This window comes from Siphateles boraxobius, unplaced genomic scaffold, assembly GCF_051911475.1.
Source record: "Siphateles boraxobius isolate OS27281-9 unplaced genomic scaffold, OSU_SipBor_1 65, whole genome shotgun sequence".
NCBI lineage: Eukaryota > Metazoa > Chordata > Actinopteri > Cypriniformes > Leuciscidae > Siphateles > Siphateles boraxobius.
In genome coordinates this window covers 359,643-375,602 of record NW_027509192.1, presented here as the reverse complement: position 1 = coordinate 375,602, position 15,960 = coordinate 359,643, and the positions used below count along the sequence as shown (strand labels likewise).

Here is a 15,960-nt window from a genome sequence, read left to right as displayed (position 1 = left end):
AATTCTTTGAATGCATTTTTTGTGCAGAAAGCAAATCAGGTGTTCACCGCACCTGTCCTACTCGTTAGACTAATCACAGAACTCGTTATCTGGAAAAAAATTTGCTCAGCTGAGCTTTCCAAAAGGCCCATTTAGGCCATTTAACTGTGACACTGTTGTTTTATTGAATTAGAATAATGGTGAAAGCGTTTCATTGAATTGCAATAATTTTTATTATAATTACAATCATCACTTTCTCAGTATTTTGTGGCTGCCCCTTTGGCTTGTATGACTGCCTGAAGTCTCCGCGGCATCGATTTGACCAGCTTGTCGCAAGTTTCCGCACTCACAGCTTCCCAGGCAGTGGCGATTTTCTGCTTCAGTTGGTCCAGCGTAGTAGGCTTTCTGTCGCGAATTTTCCGCTTGACGATGGCCCAAAGGCTTTCAATGACATTGAGGTCAGGCGAGTTGGCCGGCCATGCCAAAACTTCAAGCTGTTTTTTAGTGAACCAATCTTTGGTCGACTTTGCCGCATGAGCCGGTGCAAGATCCTGTTGAAATATGAAGTCTTCTTCGCCGAACTGTTCCTCAACAGTCGGAATCAGGAACGTTTCCAGAACATCTTGATATACGGCAGCATTGACAGTCTTCTTGAGGAAGCAGAGTTTCCCTACACCTCGAGCGGACATGCATCCCCAGACCATAACGCTCTGGGGAAACTTGACGGATCTTTTCACGCACTCGTGGTTGTAGGTTTCGCCACCACGACGCCAGACACGAGGACCTTGGTCACCGAAGGAGATGCAGAAGCGTGATTCGTCACTGAAGACCACTTTCTGCCAGTCTTCAGCAGTCCACTCGCCGTGTTCTTTGGCCCACTTCAGCCGTTTCACCATTTGTTTCTTGTTCAGCATCGGTTTTACTGCTGGAACGCGAGATTTGAAGCCGAGTTCGCGCAGACGACGGTAAGTGGTTGATCTGGAGACGTCAGCGCCGGTCTGCTTGTTCCACAAGTCAGTGAGCTCGGAAGTGGACTTGAACCGGTTGCTGACTGCGATCTTTCTCAGCTGCTTGTTGTCACGAGCAGAAGTTTTTCGGACGCCGGAACAGTTGGTGCGCTTGCTGCAGTTTTTCTTGAGAGCTTTGCAGACGGAAGACTGGCTGATGCCGAGCTGCTCAGCAATTTTAGTTTGGGTCAAGCCTTGTTGGCGAAGGGCTTGAATTTGAGCCACTATTCCGGTTGAGAGGTCGCGCTGCTTACCCATGATTGATTTTACAACTTAGAAATTCTACTCAACCCTGACTTTATACTGCACAGTGAACACTCTTCACAGAAAACAAAAATTTGAGCATTTATTCTAATTCAATGAAACGCTTTCACCATTATTCTAATTCAATAAAACAACAGTGTCACAGTTAAATGGCCTAAATGGGCCTTTTGGAAAGCTCAGCTGAGCAAATTTTTTTCCAGATAACGAGTTCTGTGATTAGTCTAACGAGTAGGACAGGTGCGGTGAACACCTGATTTGCTTTCTGCACAAAAAATGCATTCAAAGAATTTCATGATTGCACTATTTAAAATAATTCTAATTCGTTGACCAGCACCTGTATATAAGAGCTGAGCTGGACGATGACATCACGGTTTTCTCCAGAGTTGCAATATATATATAAATGAACTAAATTAATAACTTTTTTACAACAAAAATTAAACATCACTGAACTCCCTTAAGCTGGACTGTGACGCTATTTTCTTCTAGAAACAAACTTTGTTGCATTATTTTCCTGTTGTCTCTGTAAAGATGCTTTGGAACAATCTGTATTGTAGAAAGCGCTATATAAATAAATGTGACTCGACTTCACAAAAAACAAGTCACTTGATGACATCTGAAGCTAAAACTAGACAGCTAAATCTTTAAATCCAGGTTGTTACAAGACACAGTTTCAATCAACTGTTATTCTCTTAAACTTTATTTTTGAGAACATCTGAATAAACATCAACACATCTCTTAAAAACTCTTATTTTAGCTGTATCGCTTTAGGATTTATTATCCTCCATTTCCCAGAATTCCCCAGTTCAAAAGCCTGTCTAAATTTACTGTTGGCTAATGCTGATCAACCATTAAAAACAAAATCAATGTTTAAAACGCAGGCAAACACTTCCAGGCTGTCGTATGTAATAAATGTAAACAAAGGGCGAGATACTGAAGAAGAATGTATGATATTACTATTGAAAAAACAAACCAATTAAAGTATTGCGCACAAAGAGGGAGTGCTTGTTGAAAATGTACGCCCATTCATCCAATGCTGGCCGCCTCAGAAAGAGCTGAACGTGGGCTTGTGTGCGACGCCTGACTGGATTTACAATATACTTATATTATAAATTTCCCCTTGCAAATACTCCCGCCTGATGTTTGTGCTGAGAGGAGGTCGAGTATCTGTCATCAACACAAACATCCATCTCACCGCGTCCCGTCTGGAATACGCAAAACTGCTCCGTCTCTGATCCACGTCAGCGAGGACAAAAGGTGTTCTTGTCAGTGAAGCAAGTGATCCTCCTTCATCCGAGGAATTCCTCCGTGATCCGCTGGCTTTCTGTGAAGCACCAAACAGCATTCCGGCTCTAATCCCGAGACATGAAGTGATTTAAACGCGAGATAAGACTACTTCTGTCACTGATCCAGCACCAGCTTTCTGTTCATATCCCGACACCCTTTAAATGATTAAACGCACGGAGAAACTGGCCTGAGACCAGTGCAGCGTTTATCTGACCTGTCTTAAAAAGACTGGACAGAAATCACTTGAGGGATTGGGCTGTAAATGAGTGTTTATGCATGGTGTGTAATGAATGAGCGCCTGGGCTGATAAGGAGGTGATTTGTTTACTCAGATCCTGCGAGTCATTCGACAATCTTCAGATTAGAGTTACAACAACATGCCAGAGAAGCAAACAATGGAGGAGGGCGAAGAATGTGACTTATTCAACACTGGTTCTCCATACTGGAATCTTAAGGTTTTCAAGATGATGAGCTCCTAGTCTTCATTCTTGGCGTCCTTCTATCTTTAAAGCTCACACTATAACAAAAAATACCATAATTTACTCTCCCCTCATTTTATACTGCTATTTATTTCATTATTTGTTACATAGAAAAAAAGAAGAATATTTTAAGGAATTTTCACACAGTTCTATTCCAAACAACAGTTTATAGTGACCTCTAAATGGGTAATATTTAATAAAAAAACATATAAAATTAAACTAAAAAAAGTGATATTGAAGTCATACAATTATATAAAATATGTATTAAATTATATACTATTTAAATAAATAATCTATTGAAGTCATCCAATTATATAAAATATGTATTAAATTATACACTATTTAAATAAATAATATATTAAAATTAAACCAATACAACAATAAAATCAATTCAAGTAAATTTAGGCATCACAACATTATAATGTACAGAATGAAAAATAGATATTTATTTTGAGAACTGCTAAACATTACTTTTAACTGTGTTTTTTGATTATTTAGATGACGGGACATTAAATGTAAAAATAGAAGAAATGCATAATTAAATAGACAATATCAGTGATATATATATATATATATATATATATATATATATATATATATATATATGTGTGTGTATATATCCAATACGGACCAATAATGTTAAACAAAGACAAAAAAACATGACATTTGTTAGTGAATCACAACCTGCATTTTGATCCGTCTGTTACACAAAGCTTTTATATAACTATAATAGCCATGCAAATATCCTATATTAATGCTTGGCTTGAAACTTTTTTTTTTTTTACAAATATTTTCCTTTAAAATAATTTCGATCAAACTCTAAACCAGATCTCCTATGAGAGGAAGAGTAATCAAGTCCATTTCAACTCACAATGGGGCTTTTACCAGAGTAAGCACTAAAACTCCACAGGGAAAAAATGAAACTCTGACAGGAAGATTTGGATTACACACACACACACACACACACACACACACACACACACACACACACACACACACACACACACACACACACACACACACACACACACGTTGTCTGAGCCATGATAGACTCTCTCTGCCCCTCTGAGGGACTGGGCATTGTGGGTAATATGACACTATTAGAATGTATCCAGCATCAGAAATACATTACATCGCCCGAAGACCATGAGAGAAGCAATTACGCCGTAAATAGAGTCTGTCAGCAATCATCAGTCCTGCACAGACAACCGCCAAAGAACCGCAATTAGACATTTAGCCGCTTTCAATCGACAGCGCAAACTGACATCAAGCCTCATCGGAGAGACACAGCACACGAGCTGAAGGGGTAGTTAGCGCCTTAAACAGGTCATGATTAGTCTGCTTAGTTCACTGATACCATCAATTCAATCTTTATGGAAAGCTTCGTTTCAAATTACAGTGGGCGGGATCCAAACGGCGAGGATGCATTACAACAGACAGCAGCAGAACAGAGCTGAATCTCAATGAAAATCCCATGAAGACAATGGCTCTGGTCCAAACACTAATCAGCTTCCTACGTAGACAGCATTTTAATGCACCACTGCCACGCTCTTCATTAAAACCCTCTCGGCACGAAACCATGCTGCACAAATCCTCTCATCCAGGACCATTACGTACATCCATACATTCACTTTCATTCTCCCTTCCTGAATTTCTTTTCTAAAACCCTTTCCCTCTACAATTCCCAAATTGTATTCCAAAATAAAATGTATAAAAGAAAAGCAAACATCATTAATTTTGCATGGGCCGCAGAAGGGATTGAGCTTGATCCCCAATCTTATTAGGGCAACAACTGTCAGAAAAGAGGCCGAGTGTTGTCATTCACTGGCAAATCTAGAGGCCGTTTCCTACATACAATACCTACAAATACTCCAATCTGATTAGGATCTGTCAAGGTCAGTCTTCTGTGTTTTCTCCAGGAAAAAGGATTATGAAAACTAGATTTGAAACGACTCTGCAAAACTTCCTGTGGTGGGTCACTGTCAGGGCATCAGTGTTATTATTCTTAATTAAAACTGATACGATGTTTTCGATAACTGAAATAAAGTTGAAATTAAATTAAATATAGGATGATGAAAAAGTTTAATGGCTGAGATTTAAATTTCTAAAGTAATAGGATAACCTTTCACAAGTGAGAAAGTGTTGGTTTATTAACTCGTAATTACAGGTTTTTAAACTATGGTAACTATTTAATGTCATGTTAGCTGATGCCTTTGTTTTTTTGTATTGTGTTAGTTTAGCCATTATAATGTTTGGGTCTACATAACAGCACGTAACATTTGTTAGTTAATCATAACTATGGTTGCAGACACACAGGTCCTGTTTACTTCTGGTATTAAGATGCGTTTTGGTCAATCGGATCACAAGTAGACGACGCTCTAAAACGTTTTGAGCTTGTCCACTTTCCAACACTTCCAGAGGGAGTTGAAAACACATTCGACCGGATTGCTTGCGTAGTGTAAACGCTCATGTGATCAAATGTGTTCAAACCGCCACAGAAGACCGTCTTCTCTCCGTCTACTGATCTAATGAGTAACATTATGAAGAGCTCTAGACAGACGGGATTTAAACTTTATCGACTGGAGACCCAAGTTTAGTTTGAAGATGATGAACATACCAAGCACAATGTTCTCTCATCATTCCTGATTTCTCACACACACTCACAGCGTTCGTCTTGTGTCTGTCAGAGCAGAAACTAAAGCTGATGCTCTGTGTGATTTTCCTCTGTCTCTGATCATGTTCATATGTAAATTACACAATTTTATTTCATCCATTAGATCGAAAGATCTGAAAAAGTCCATACACTTACTCACCCATAGTCCCTCCCCTCGAAGAAATCAGGACAGAAGTGATTAAAAGTGGACAAAGGAGACAGATTTAAACACCAGGTGTAAACGGGAATGTGTCTCCCTCGTCTACTTGTGATCCGATCCACCAAAACACATCTTAATACCAGCTGTAAATAGGGACACAGTCAACATGCTCTCGAGGATTTTTGCACTCGTTTTAATGTTGTTTTGTGTCCGATTGCTTAGTATCATTTATATCTGTAGCACAAATGGCAAAGTTTAATATTAAGAGTTAAAGATTTGAACAAGCTCAAAAGTAATAGTGATGTTTAGTGGCAAGAATGCTATTAATCTGAGCGGCTGTACGCTGGCAGACGCCGTCAGCTCTAGTGTTGACCTTGAAAATGTTGTGCATTTGGATACAGGTTATCAGCATCTATGCAAGAACACGATAATCCTAGTGTAAGGGAGTAAAACACAGCGGGTTAAGAAATGAAAAGAGACAAAGTAGCAATAAAAAGCATGTAATCGCTTTTGTCAATGTCCACAATGCAAACATTACCAACCCCACCGCTGAAATCACATCAGGGTAAATATTCCAGCACACAGGGCATAATAATGAATGATAGAGCGCTGGACCCCTGACAGCCGATTTACATGCCGTGACAATCCAGTCCTTTCTACATTATTCATGTCAACCCGATGACAACAGCCGAAGCTCCTCTGGAAAACAGAGAGGAGAGAGGACTACACCAGCCGTCCTGCAAACTATTCAAAGCAATTTACAGCATGTAAAAGGCGTGCGTGACTTGAAGATGAAGCCGTGTTCCAGTTAAGAGCATCATAACTATGCCGCGCACATACGAAATTACACAATGGCCACGTGGGAACGCCGCACGCCTCTATAATATCCATTCACACAGGCGTCAGTAATTACCTCCGGCGGATAATAAGGATATTTTACGCTGAGGAATTTGGACAGACGTTGAATAGTCGATAGCACGATTACGAGCGACTGAATGGATTCTTTTTGTGTGCTGATCCGCAGCGAGTTTGCTTTAGTATGCCGAGCCACACCGAGGAAGAGTGTGACTGAACGACGCTGGATCTGAGGAGGAGAGACTGCAGTGCTGTAAGCTTGTACCTGTATGCATTTCTTACATACAACCAAGGATTCAACCGGGAAATTAAAGATTCACTTTCTTTCTATTTATTTGCGTTTATCTGAAGGGTTCTGTCAGTCAGACAGTGAAGGAGTGCAAAGACACCGTTCTGATGCACTTACCCTTCGTCAATCGACCGGTCGTTAAACGTCCAGCGAATCACGGGTACCGGGTATCCCTTCATGACGCATGGCAACAGCACGCTCTCCCCGACAACCTTCACAACAGCAACCGGGCCCTGGAGAGTCTCCAGTTTTCCTTCAACACCCGAATCTGCCAAGATACAAACACACACACACAAACGGGATTGTACAAACACCTTGTGAACATTCACAAATTAAATTCCCAATTCAACCAATCAATGAAATAATAATAGTAGGCTTATATTAATGATTGTTTTACTTCATAATACTAATAATTTATTATTGCTACTATTTTTTATATTGCTAGTGTAAGTGTACAACGTTGCTGTTTGAGCTTAAAAAAAGATTACAAAGCAATACATTTTATTTAACAGAATCCACTTTCCAAGAACTACAACAGATGGCTCGTTTGGACTACAACACGATTTGTCCGGATCTTATGTAGTCATTTAAATAACTCACAGTTTAAATAGCAGTGTTGTCAAAGAGACCGTTTGTCCACCCTGTTTTTAAAACTAATTTGTATGACCTTCCTAAGGCTGATGAACTTTGAGTGGCTAAAATTTATTTTAAACACTGTTCGTGAACATTAAAACCCAAATGTTTATCTGTGTGCAGCACATTTTATGACTCTTACGCCGCTCCTAGGAAATTAGCCATTGTTTTGTGATCTATTACTGTTTGTTTACTCTCTGCACCAGGGAAACAACACAAGGCAACACCATTATGACTAAAAGTTTACTAAGAAGTATTTCCTACTAAAGCAAGGTGGTATTTGACACAGATAAGCGCATCAATAGCAGACTGGTGGGAGTGGCCATAGACGGTGTGATGGATAAAAAATAAAAATAAAAAATAAATAGTAAACGGTATTTTAAACTAATAATAATTCTAATAACTAACATTTATTTTCCTTGCAGGAATTACATTTATATGTTTTTGAAACCTAAATGTTTCCAAACACTTCGGTCAAAGTCAGTCAGCGCGTGTTAGTGCATCATGTCCGAATATAACAAAAGAGGAAATTAAACAAGACAGATATCTAAATATATAAACTCATGACTTTGAGTAACAAAGTAAAGAAATCAAGAAATCCAGAGTTTGCTGAATTATGCATATGAAGTCATATTATAGGAAAATTATGTAATGTATTTTGTCACCATTCCCACTCTCTTATTCTATAAAAACTGTTGTATTCTTTTTGCTGGTGATCCTCTGGCCGTTACAATCGCACCACATTGGCCGTTTGGCACCTGTACCTGTGGACACCTGTAGTTCAGCTTCCTCTGTGGTTTTAGGCGGTCCCAGAGCATCTATTGTGCAGCGGTACAGTCCAGCGTCGGTCTGGGAGGAGTTGCTGATGACCAGAGCTCCACTGGGAAGCTGTATTACTCTGGCATCCAATTCCACGGGCCGCCCGTCCCTCTCCCAGCGTGTGAACGGGACGAGCTCCTCCGTCACCTCACAGCTCAGCATCTCAGTGCCGCCCATGCGCACAGATACGCCCTCCGGCTGACTGAGGAACCGCGGAAGTCCTGCGAGAACGGATGAGATGCGTTACATTACTACAGTAAAGCTAATTTAATCTCCACAGTGATGGAATGAAAAAATTGAAGCAAGAACAATTCAAACAACCAACCCTGAGGAGCTACAGATGGAGATTAGATGCTTTGCTAACTCTGGAGAAATTAAGTAAATAACACTAATGGTCTTGTCATACCAATTAGCAAATAAACGTAGGAGACGAGCAGCCATTAAGCATGTTTGAACAGCACAGCGGAGGCTCTGTTTGCTTTCATATTCCACTCGTTTTATTAATGCATTGATTATTGTGTCCTAATTAATTAAAGAGGAAAATTTCAATGTAGAGGAATGAATTTGTATCCGAATTTCAATCATCTGTTTAATTTGTTAATTTAAACACAATTTATTCAAACCTCTAAAATAAGGAACAAACGAATAGTGTTAACAGAAAAAATATATTCATTGACCCTCAAGCTTATTACGTGAGGTCAGAACTGAAAGAAAACTGCTTTAATATTCATGACAGAAGCAAGGATTTGCATATTAAAACAAAACTAGAAAACCGCTCATCAAACATGCATAACACACAATGTTCAATAAAAAAACACCCAATACTAAATAATATTAACATTTATGCATTTTAATATTTTAAAAACTACAAAATACACACACTTCTTTTTTTAGAAAATAACAAACAAATAAATCGTCAATGCTAAATATTAATATTTATAAATGATTTAAATGTTAGAATTTTTTTTTACATATAAATACACACTTTCAAATTGTGATATTTTTGTTTTTTTTTACTTTATTTTCTAAATGACAAGGGTTAGAATTCTTTTGGGAACAAACAAACAAAAATCAAATCAACAAATACTCATTTAGCAAAAGAGTGCACTAAATGTTTTATATTTCAAAACTAAACTCTTTGTGTCATTAATTGCTTTGAAACTCGCTAAATAATCAACATCAAAAGATTAAACAAATAAACAGTTCAGAATCACCACTGAGAATTCTTAAGAGACTCGTCGAGAAGATAAACTTGAAACTGTTATTTCTCTCTTTAATCTCACAGTATGAAGTCAGTTTGTGGGAGATCTTCAACTCACTGTACAGACTGCAGTCTCTCTAACAGCTGAGTGTGTGTGTGTGTGTGTGTGTGTCTGACATCCTAATGTTCTCCTGGCCTGTTTATGTGTCCTGCTTGATGTAGGACTTGTTGTGGTCTAGAAGCAATAGCGCGGTGTGTGTGTGTCAGTGTGTGTGCTGACAGGTCTGTAAATTAGCCCCAGAACCAGAGACATACCTGTACACACACACACACACAGAGCTTTTAAAAGGACAGAATCTCAGAGCTCCGATGCGACAGGCCTGAACACACGGTTGGCCTTCACTAGCAGAAAAGTGAAGATGTGCGACTGCATCAGGACTCAAGCTGGGCAAATAAGGACAGAACAATGTGCATTTGGAGGGCAGAGCTACTGTGTGTAAACAGTTTACGAAGCCTGTCAGAGAGAATCTCCATGTGTAAACATATGCAAACATACATTCAGACTACACAAACACTAATACTGTCTGGAGTGTGTGTCTGAGCATAAGCCACCATCTTAAACGCATAAATCACACACACTGACAAACTCTACCAATACACACACACATATGCACACACAAGACCAAACAAACTCTAACACTAGTTTCTGAAGTCAAGCATGACTAGAATACTAAACTAGCAGTTTGAACACATTCATTACACTAAGTTTTTATCTTCAGCATTCAGAAAAGCCACTCAGAACACCTTAAACACTTCAGGCCCTGTTCACAGCTGGTATTAAGATGTGTTTTGGTGGATCGGATCACAAGTAGACGAGGGAGACACATTCCCGTTTACACCTGGTGTTTAAATCCGTCTCTTTTGTCCACTTTCAATCACTTCTGTCCTGATTTCTTCGAGGGGAGGGACTATGGGTGAGTAAATGTATTGACTTTTTCAGTTCTTTCGATCTAATGGATGAAATAAAATTGTGTAATTTACATATGAACATGATCAGAGACAGAGGAAAATCACACAGAGCATCAGCTTTAGTTTCTGCTCTGACAGACAAGATCAGCCGAATGCTGTGAGTGTGTGTGAACATTGTGCTTGGTATGTTCATCATCATCAAACTAAACTTGGGTCTCCAGTCGATAAAGTTTAAATCCCGTCTGTCTAGAGCTCTTCATAATGTTACTCATTAGATCAGTAGACGGAGAGAAGACGGTCTTCTGTGGCGGTTTGAACACACTCGATCACATGAGCGTTTACACTACGAATGCAATCCGGTCGTATCCTTTGGAAGTGTTGGAAAGTGGACGAGCTCAAAACGTTTTAGACCCTGTTTACTCCTGTATTTAGTGTCGTCCCCTTGTAATTCGATGCACCAAAACACATCTAAATACCAGCTGTACACAGGACCTGAGGTGTGTCCCATTTTGCTTACTTGTGCACTATTCTGTCATTCTGTAGTACAAATATTGCAATTAGTGCGTTCACACTGAGAATTACAGAAGGAAAAACTGCACTTTAAATACCCAGATGATGCACTTATTTAACTGGAAAAAAAAGTGTGCACTCAACGGTCACAGCTTGAAAAAGGGCATGGTGTATAGTGCATCATTTAGGATACAACTAACCCAAGAAACTACCCAGAAGACACCAGACACAGCATATCAACATGCACAAGCACCAGCTGCTGGCTAGCTCTGCACAGCCTACACATACAGTCACAATCCAGGACATTCATTCATTCACTCACACAGAATCTCTCTCACTCTGAAGACCCAAACATGTGGTTGACACTGAAAATCGAATAGATGCTCTGTCAGGATGCTGGTTTCTAGAGAAGGAACATGTGGAAATCCCAGCACACCACAGGCACAAAACACACACACACACACACACACACACACACACACACACACACACACACACACACACACACACACACACACACACACACACACACACACACACACACACACACACACACACACACACACACACACACACACACACAAACACTCACTCAAAGAGTAGAGATGCCAGTGTATCTGCCAGAAAGACGTGCAGCCCACATATAAGGTAAACATGAGTGTGTGTATGTTTGTGCAAGCGTGTGACTCGAGCAAATAATGCAGTGTGTGATCCGTCCACATGCTGAACGCAGCGAGTGTATCGCACTGCATCGTCCCTGATGTGATGGAGAGACACCAGAGGAATCATTAAACACAGCTTGGAGCCGTCTACAGCCTAGAGGCAGACAAACTCATCCACACACACACACACACACACACACACACAACACATAAACAAATACGCAAACGCAACAGCTCCGAGGCCAGCTCATATTTCTCTCACTGGAACGTGTGGTTCTGCTCTGTTCTTTAACTCTGAGTTATGAATGAATAACTGGTGTTAAGGTCTTCACAGACTTCCTGAGGACTAAGAGCTTCACAACACGTCACACAGTCACATGCTAGCGATAGAGCGATTTCAATGAGATCATATTTTTAAAACTCGCAACCAGTGTTAATCTTGTCAACATAATTATTGACGAAATGTTCGATAATGAAGGGTTTTTTGATTTTGTCAATAAAGATGACAAAAAATGCCATCATGAAGATTAAATGATTTTAAATTAAATACACTGCTGATGAAAATATGAGGGAAAAAAATAAACAGTAATTAACAACATAATATAATGTTTCTCGAAAAAATCTAGTAAATTCAATTATAGTCAGTCACAACAATATGTGTACTCAGTTTTTATTAACATTATGTTATGTCTGGTTTATAGATAATATAAATATGTTTTAATATTTATATTTGCTATAAATATTTGTTTTCTCATTCATTACTGGTCATCTAAAATGTTATTTTCATTGACTTAATTAAAATTGAACTTTTTTTCAACTAATACACTATAATTAGACAATAAAATTAGCAATTTTTTAAATGAACTATAATTAGACTAAGTTAAAATGTATCAATTAAAAAAAACTCGGAAAAAAACACTATAATTAGACAAATTAAAAAATGTCAGATTTGATTAATACAAATTAAGACTAATATAAAAATGACCAATATAACATGACAAAAAAATTAAAATCGGAGAATCTGTCAAACAAACAAACATAAAATGAATACTGCACTCCGATATAGATGTGTTGGCCAATGAAATTTCAGACTGCCATGTCCAGTTGTGCTTTTCAAACCCCGATCTGCTGTTTCCCTCGACTGTCACACTGAACCCGCCCAACAAAACATCCAGCTGTCACTTAGAGAGGAAAAGAAACATACAGGACTATATAAACTAGCGCTTGTTGATTTAAAGTGCAGCACCAGGACACATTTATACCGGATAATAACATTTTTCTCCGGTGATCGGATCACGGATAGTCAGTTGAGACAGACTGCAGTTCACACCTGGTAATAAAGAGCATCTCAAATGCTCTCCAACATCAGTCTGTCACTGCATGTCGATGTTCTGTGTAGGCTTGTGTATGTGCATTTATGGGATGCATCTAACAAACACTCATTTTGCTACGTGTTATGTGTTATCTAAGATCCATTTGTTATTATAAATAACCTCTGAATATGGTCTGAGGGAACACTCTAAAAAACAAAGCTTTTTGCAGCGATACTTTCGCACTGGAGGAACGTCTTCATAGCTTCTATAACTATTGGTGGAAGTGCACACTTTCTGGTGTGTTCGGACATAGGAACTGGGAACGATTATAGTTCTAGGAACACCTTTAGGTGGGACTAAACGAGCTTGTACTAAACCAGCACAATCGGGACTGTGACATAAGTGTCACATCATAAGTAATTGGCCGAATGCATGCCATACGAAACAACGGCAACCGGCATTTTTAAAAAACCCGTGTAAACACACAGTTTACATATACTTATTACTCCATGAGCAAGGACAACAGCGACAAACAGACCAACACCAAAGTTCAGGCACTTCTTATCCTTTACGCTGAGGAGGATATCCAACGTGACCAAGGAAAATCACTGCAAAAAAATATTTTCTTAGTATTTTTGTCTTGTTTCCAGCCCAATTTTCTAAAAACTCTTACATCAAGATGCATTTACTAGATGAGTAAAATGCCAAAATTTCTGGGGGAAAACAAGTTTTTGCTTAAAACAAGCTAAATTATCTGCCAATGGGGTAAGAAAAATAATCTTAATTTAAACGGAAACAAGATTATTTTTCTTACCCCACTGGAAGATTATTTAACTTTTTGTTTTTGGGAACCAAAAATTGTTCTTCTATGGCGGCTTTCGCACCAGGTGGTTACAGAGGGTATGAAATAATGAAATAAATAAATAATAAATGAACTAATTTAATAATAGAGGGTATGTGTGTGACAATAACAATACTATATATATAGGGCATGATTTTACCCCTAAATTCAGCATATTGACACAAAATAACTGCAAATCCACCTTTCACTGCCTGGATCCAGTTATTTCTGTGAATTGAAGAGATTAATTTGCTTCTCTGTTCTGTAGCTTTCGGCAGTCTGTAAAAATATACCTCAGATTTCTTGTCAAATCTAATTGTGCAGTCAATCTGGAAAACTCTTTCCCGTTGTATATGTGTTTTGTGTTTTTATCGCAGCATTCACACTGAAAACAAATGCTGGCGTTCAGTGTTTTTGCCACTCAGTGTGCGTAACCGCAGTCACTCCGGCCGAAGGTGACGTCACACGCAAACGCTCTATTATTAAAGCCCCTGTAAAGGCAATTCTAAAAAAAATTGTATTGCTAAAATGTATTGCTAAAACATAGTACAAAGACTGTGAACTGTGAAGTACTGAATTGTGGACAACAGTTTTTCACCATTGCTGTGTTCCGGATTTTTAGGGCGGGGCTAAAACGGGGTCTCGATGACCATTGGAGCCCCTGAGCTCCTGGACACGCCCCTACTCGATGACGCACTGAAGCCCCTGAGGCTGGCCCCTCCCCTAATCGCGAAGACTTTTTTTTTCATTCAAATTTGCCTGGGTTGTTAATTACACATTTTTCTGTGGTGTGACAAACTCAGAACTCATGCTTAATTTTGACTTTAAATTAGTTCATTTATTATTTATTTATTTCATTATTTCATACCCTCTGCAACCACCTGGTGCGAAAGCCGCCATAGAAGAACAATTTTTGGTTCCCAAAAGAGCCTTTCAGTGAATATTCTAAAAAAAAATATTTTAAAAAAATCTTAGTGTGAGGAATATTTAAAGAACTTTTTTCCACTATAAAGAACCTTTTGTGGAATAGAATGAACCATCGATTCAAATAAAGAAATGTGAAAAGAATGTGAACTCAGTTCTGTCCATTTGTGATGGGATTCCCAGAGCCGAAATGTTTAAAGACACATGCGAGTTTGAAAAATGTCACATTAAATATCCCACCCTCAAAAACAAGTCCATTGAGTCCAGAAACCCGCATGCCAGCAGCTTTCCAAATACTGGTGAGGTCTCCTCAGTCCCTCCTCACATTCCAGCCCGAGCAAACACAGAAAAAGCCCCTCTATTCATCCGTGGATTTCATCTGCCCTCCACAAACATTTGCTCCTCCGCTTCCCTCACACTTCCCCCACTGACCGCCTCACGTCCACACGCTCCAAGAGCAACACGAGACCTCACACACACGTAAACAGGACACTCGCGAGACCACACAGGGTCCCATTCAGACGCGGGACAACACAAACAGCTTTCAGTGTGACGGACGGCCTGACGGCACTGCAACTGCTAAGTGTCTTCTGACACAAGGGACAAATTAAGATCCAACTCCTGCTTTACATGTAAAATAAGCCAATACTTTGAAAGAAAGTGTTCATCCATAATCAAAATGTCACCGATCATCAGACTTCTGAGCAACACAAAACGAGATGATGTGAAGAATCTGAGAATTGATTCATTCGACAAAGATTCAATTCTATACATCATCAAGCATACTTGCGAACAGCAACATAAACTGTGATGTCACAAAAACGTAATTTGTATTATTGGTCAGTAAAGTTATAGGATATACGTTGTATCCAACTTTATAAACATACACAGTGAAGTAAAGTGATATATACTTCATAGCAAACCTCAACTGCCTAATATTTTATTTTGACACATACAGGGTGGGAAATTAACTTTTTTGCCCACCAGCCACAGTGGCTGCTGGATGCCCAATGTTACCAGCCACTTGTATTATCTACTAGCCACTTTTTCTGGAATTCAAATTTATGAATGAGAACTCTGACTTTGATAACATTGACGTCCATTACAAATATGTAATTC

General features: G+C 39.0%; 1 protein-coding gene across 6 annotated transcripts in view; it reads right to left on the bottom strand.

Moving 5' to 3' along the window:
- neo1b (neogenin 1b) overlaps positions 1-15,960 on the bottom strand; it is a 145,968-nt gene that overhangs the window by 68,061 nt on the left and 61,947 nt on the right. For all 6 annotated transcript variants that reach the window (XM_077209974.1, XM_077209976.1, XM_077209973.1 and 3 more), the window contains exons 3-4: positions 8,367-8,642; positions 7,087-7,237 (exon numbers count right to left, since the gene is read on the bottom strand). In XM_077209974.1, coding sequence (XP_077066089.1) covers positions 7,087-7,237; positions 8,367-8,642 — 427 coding nt within the window. The remainder of the gene's footprint in view (positions 1-7,086; positions 7,238-8,366; positions 8,643-15,960) is intronic.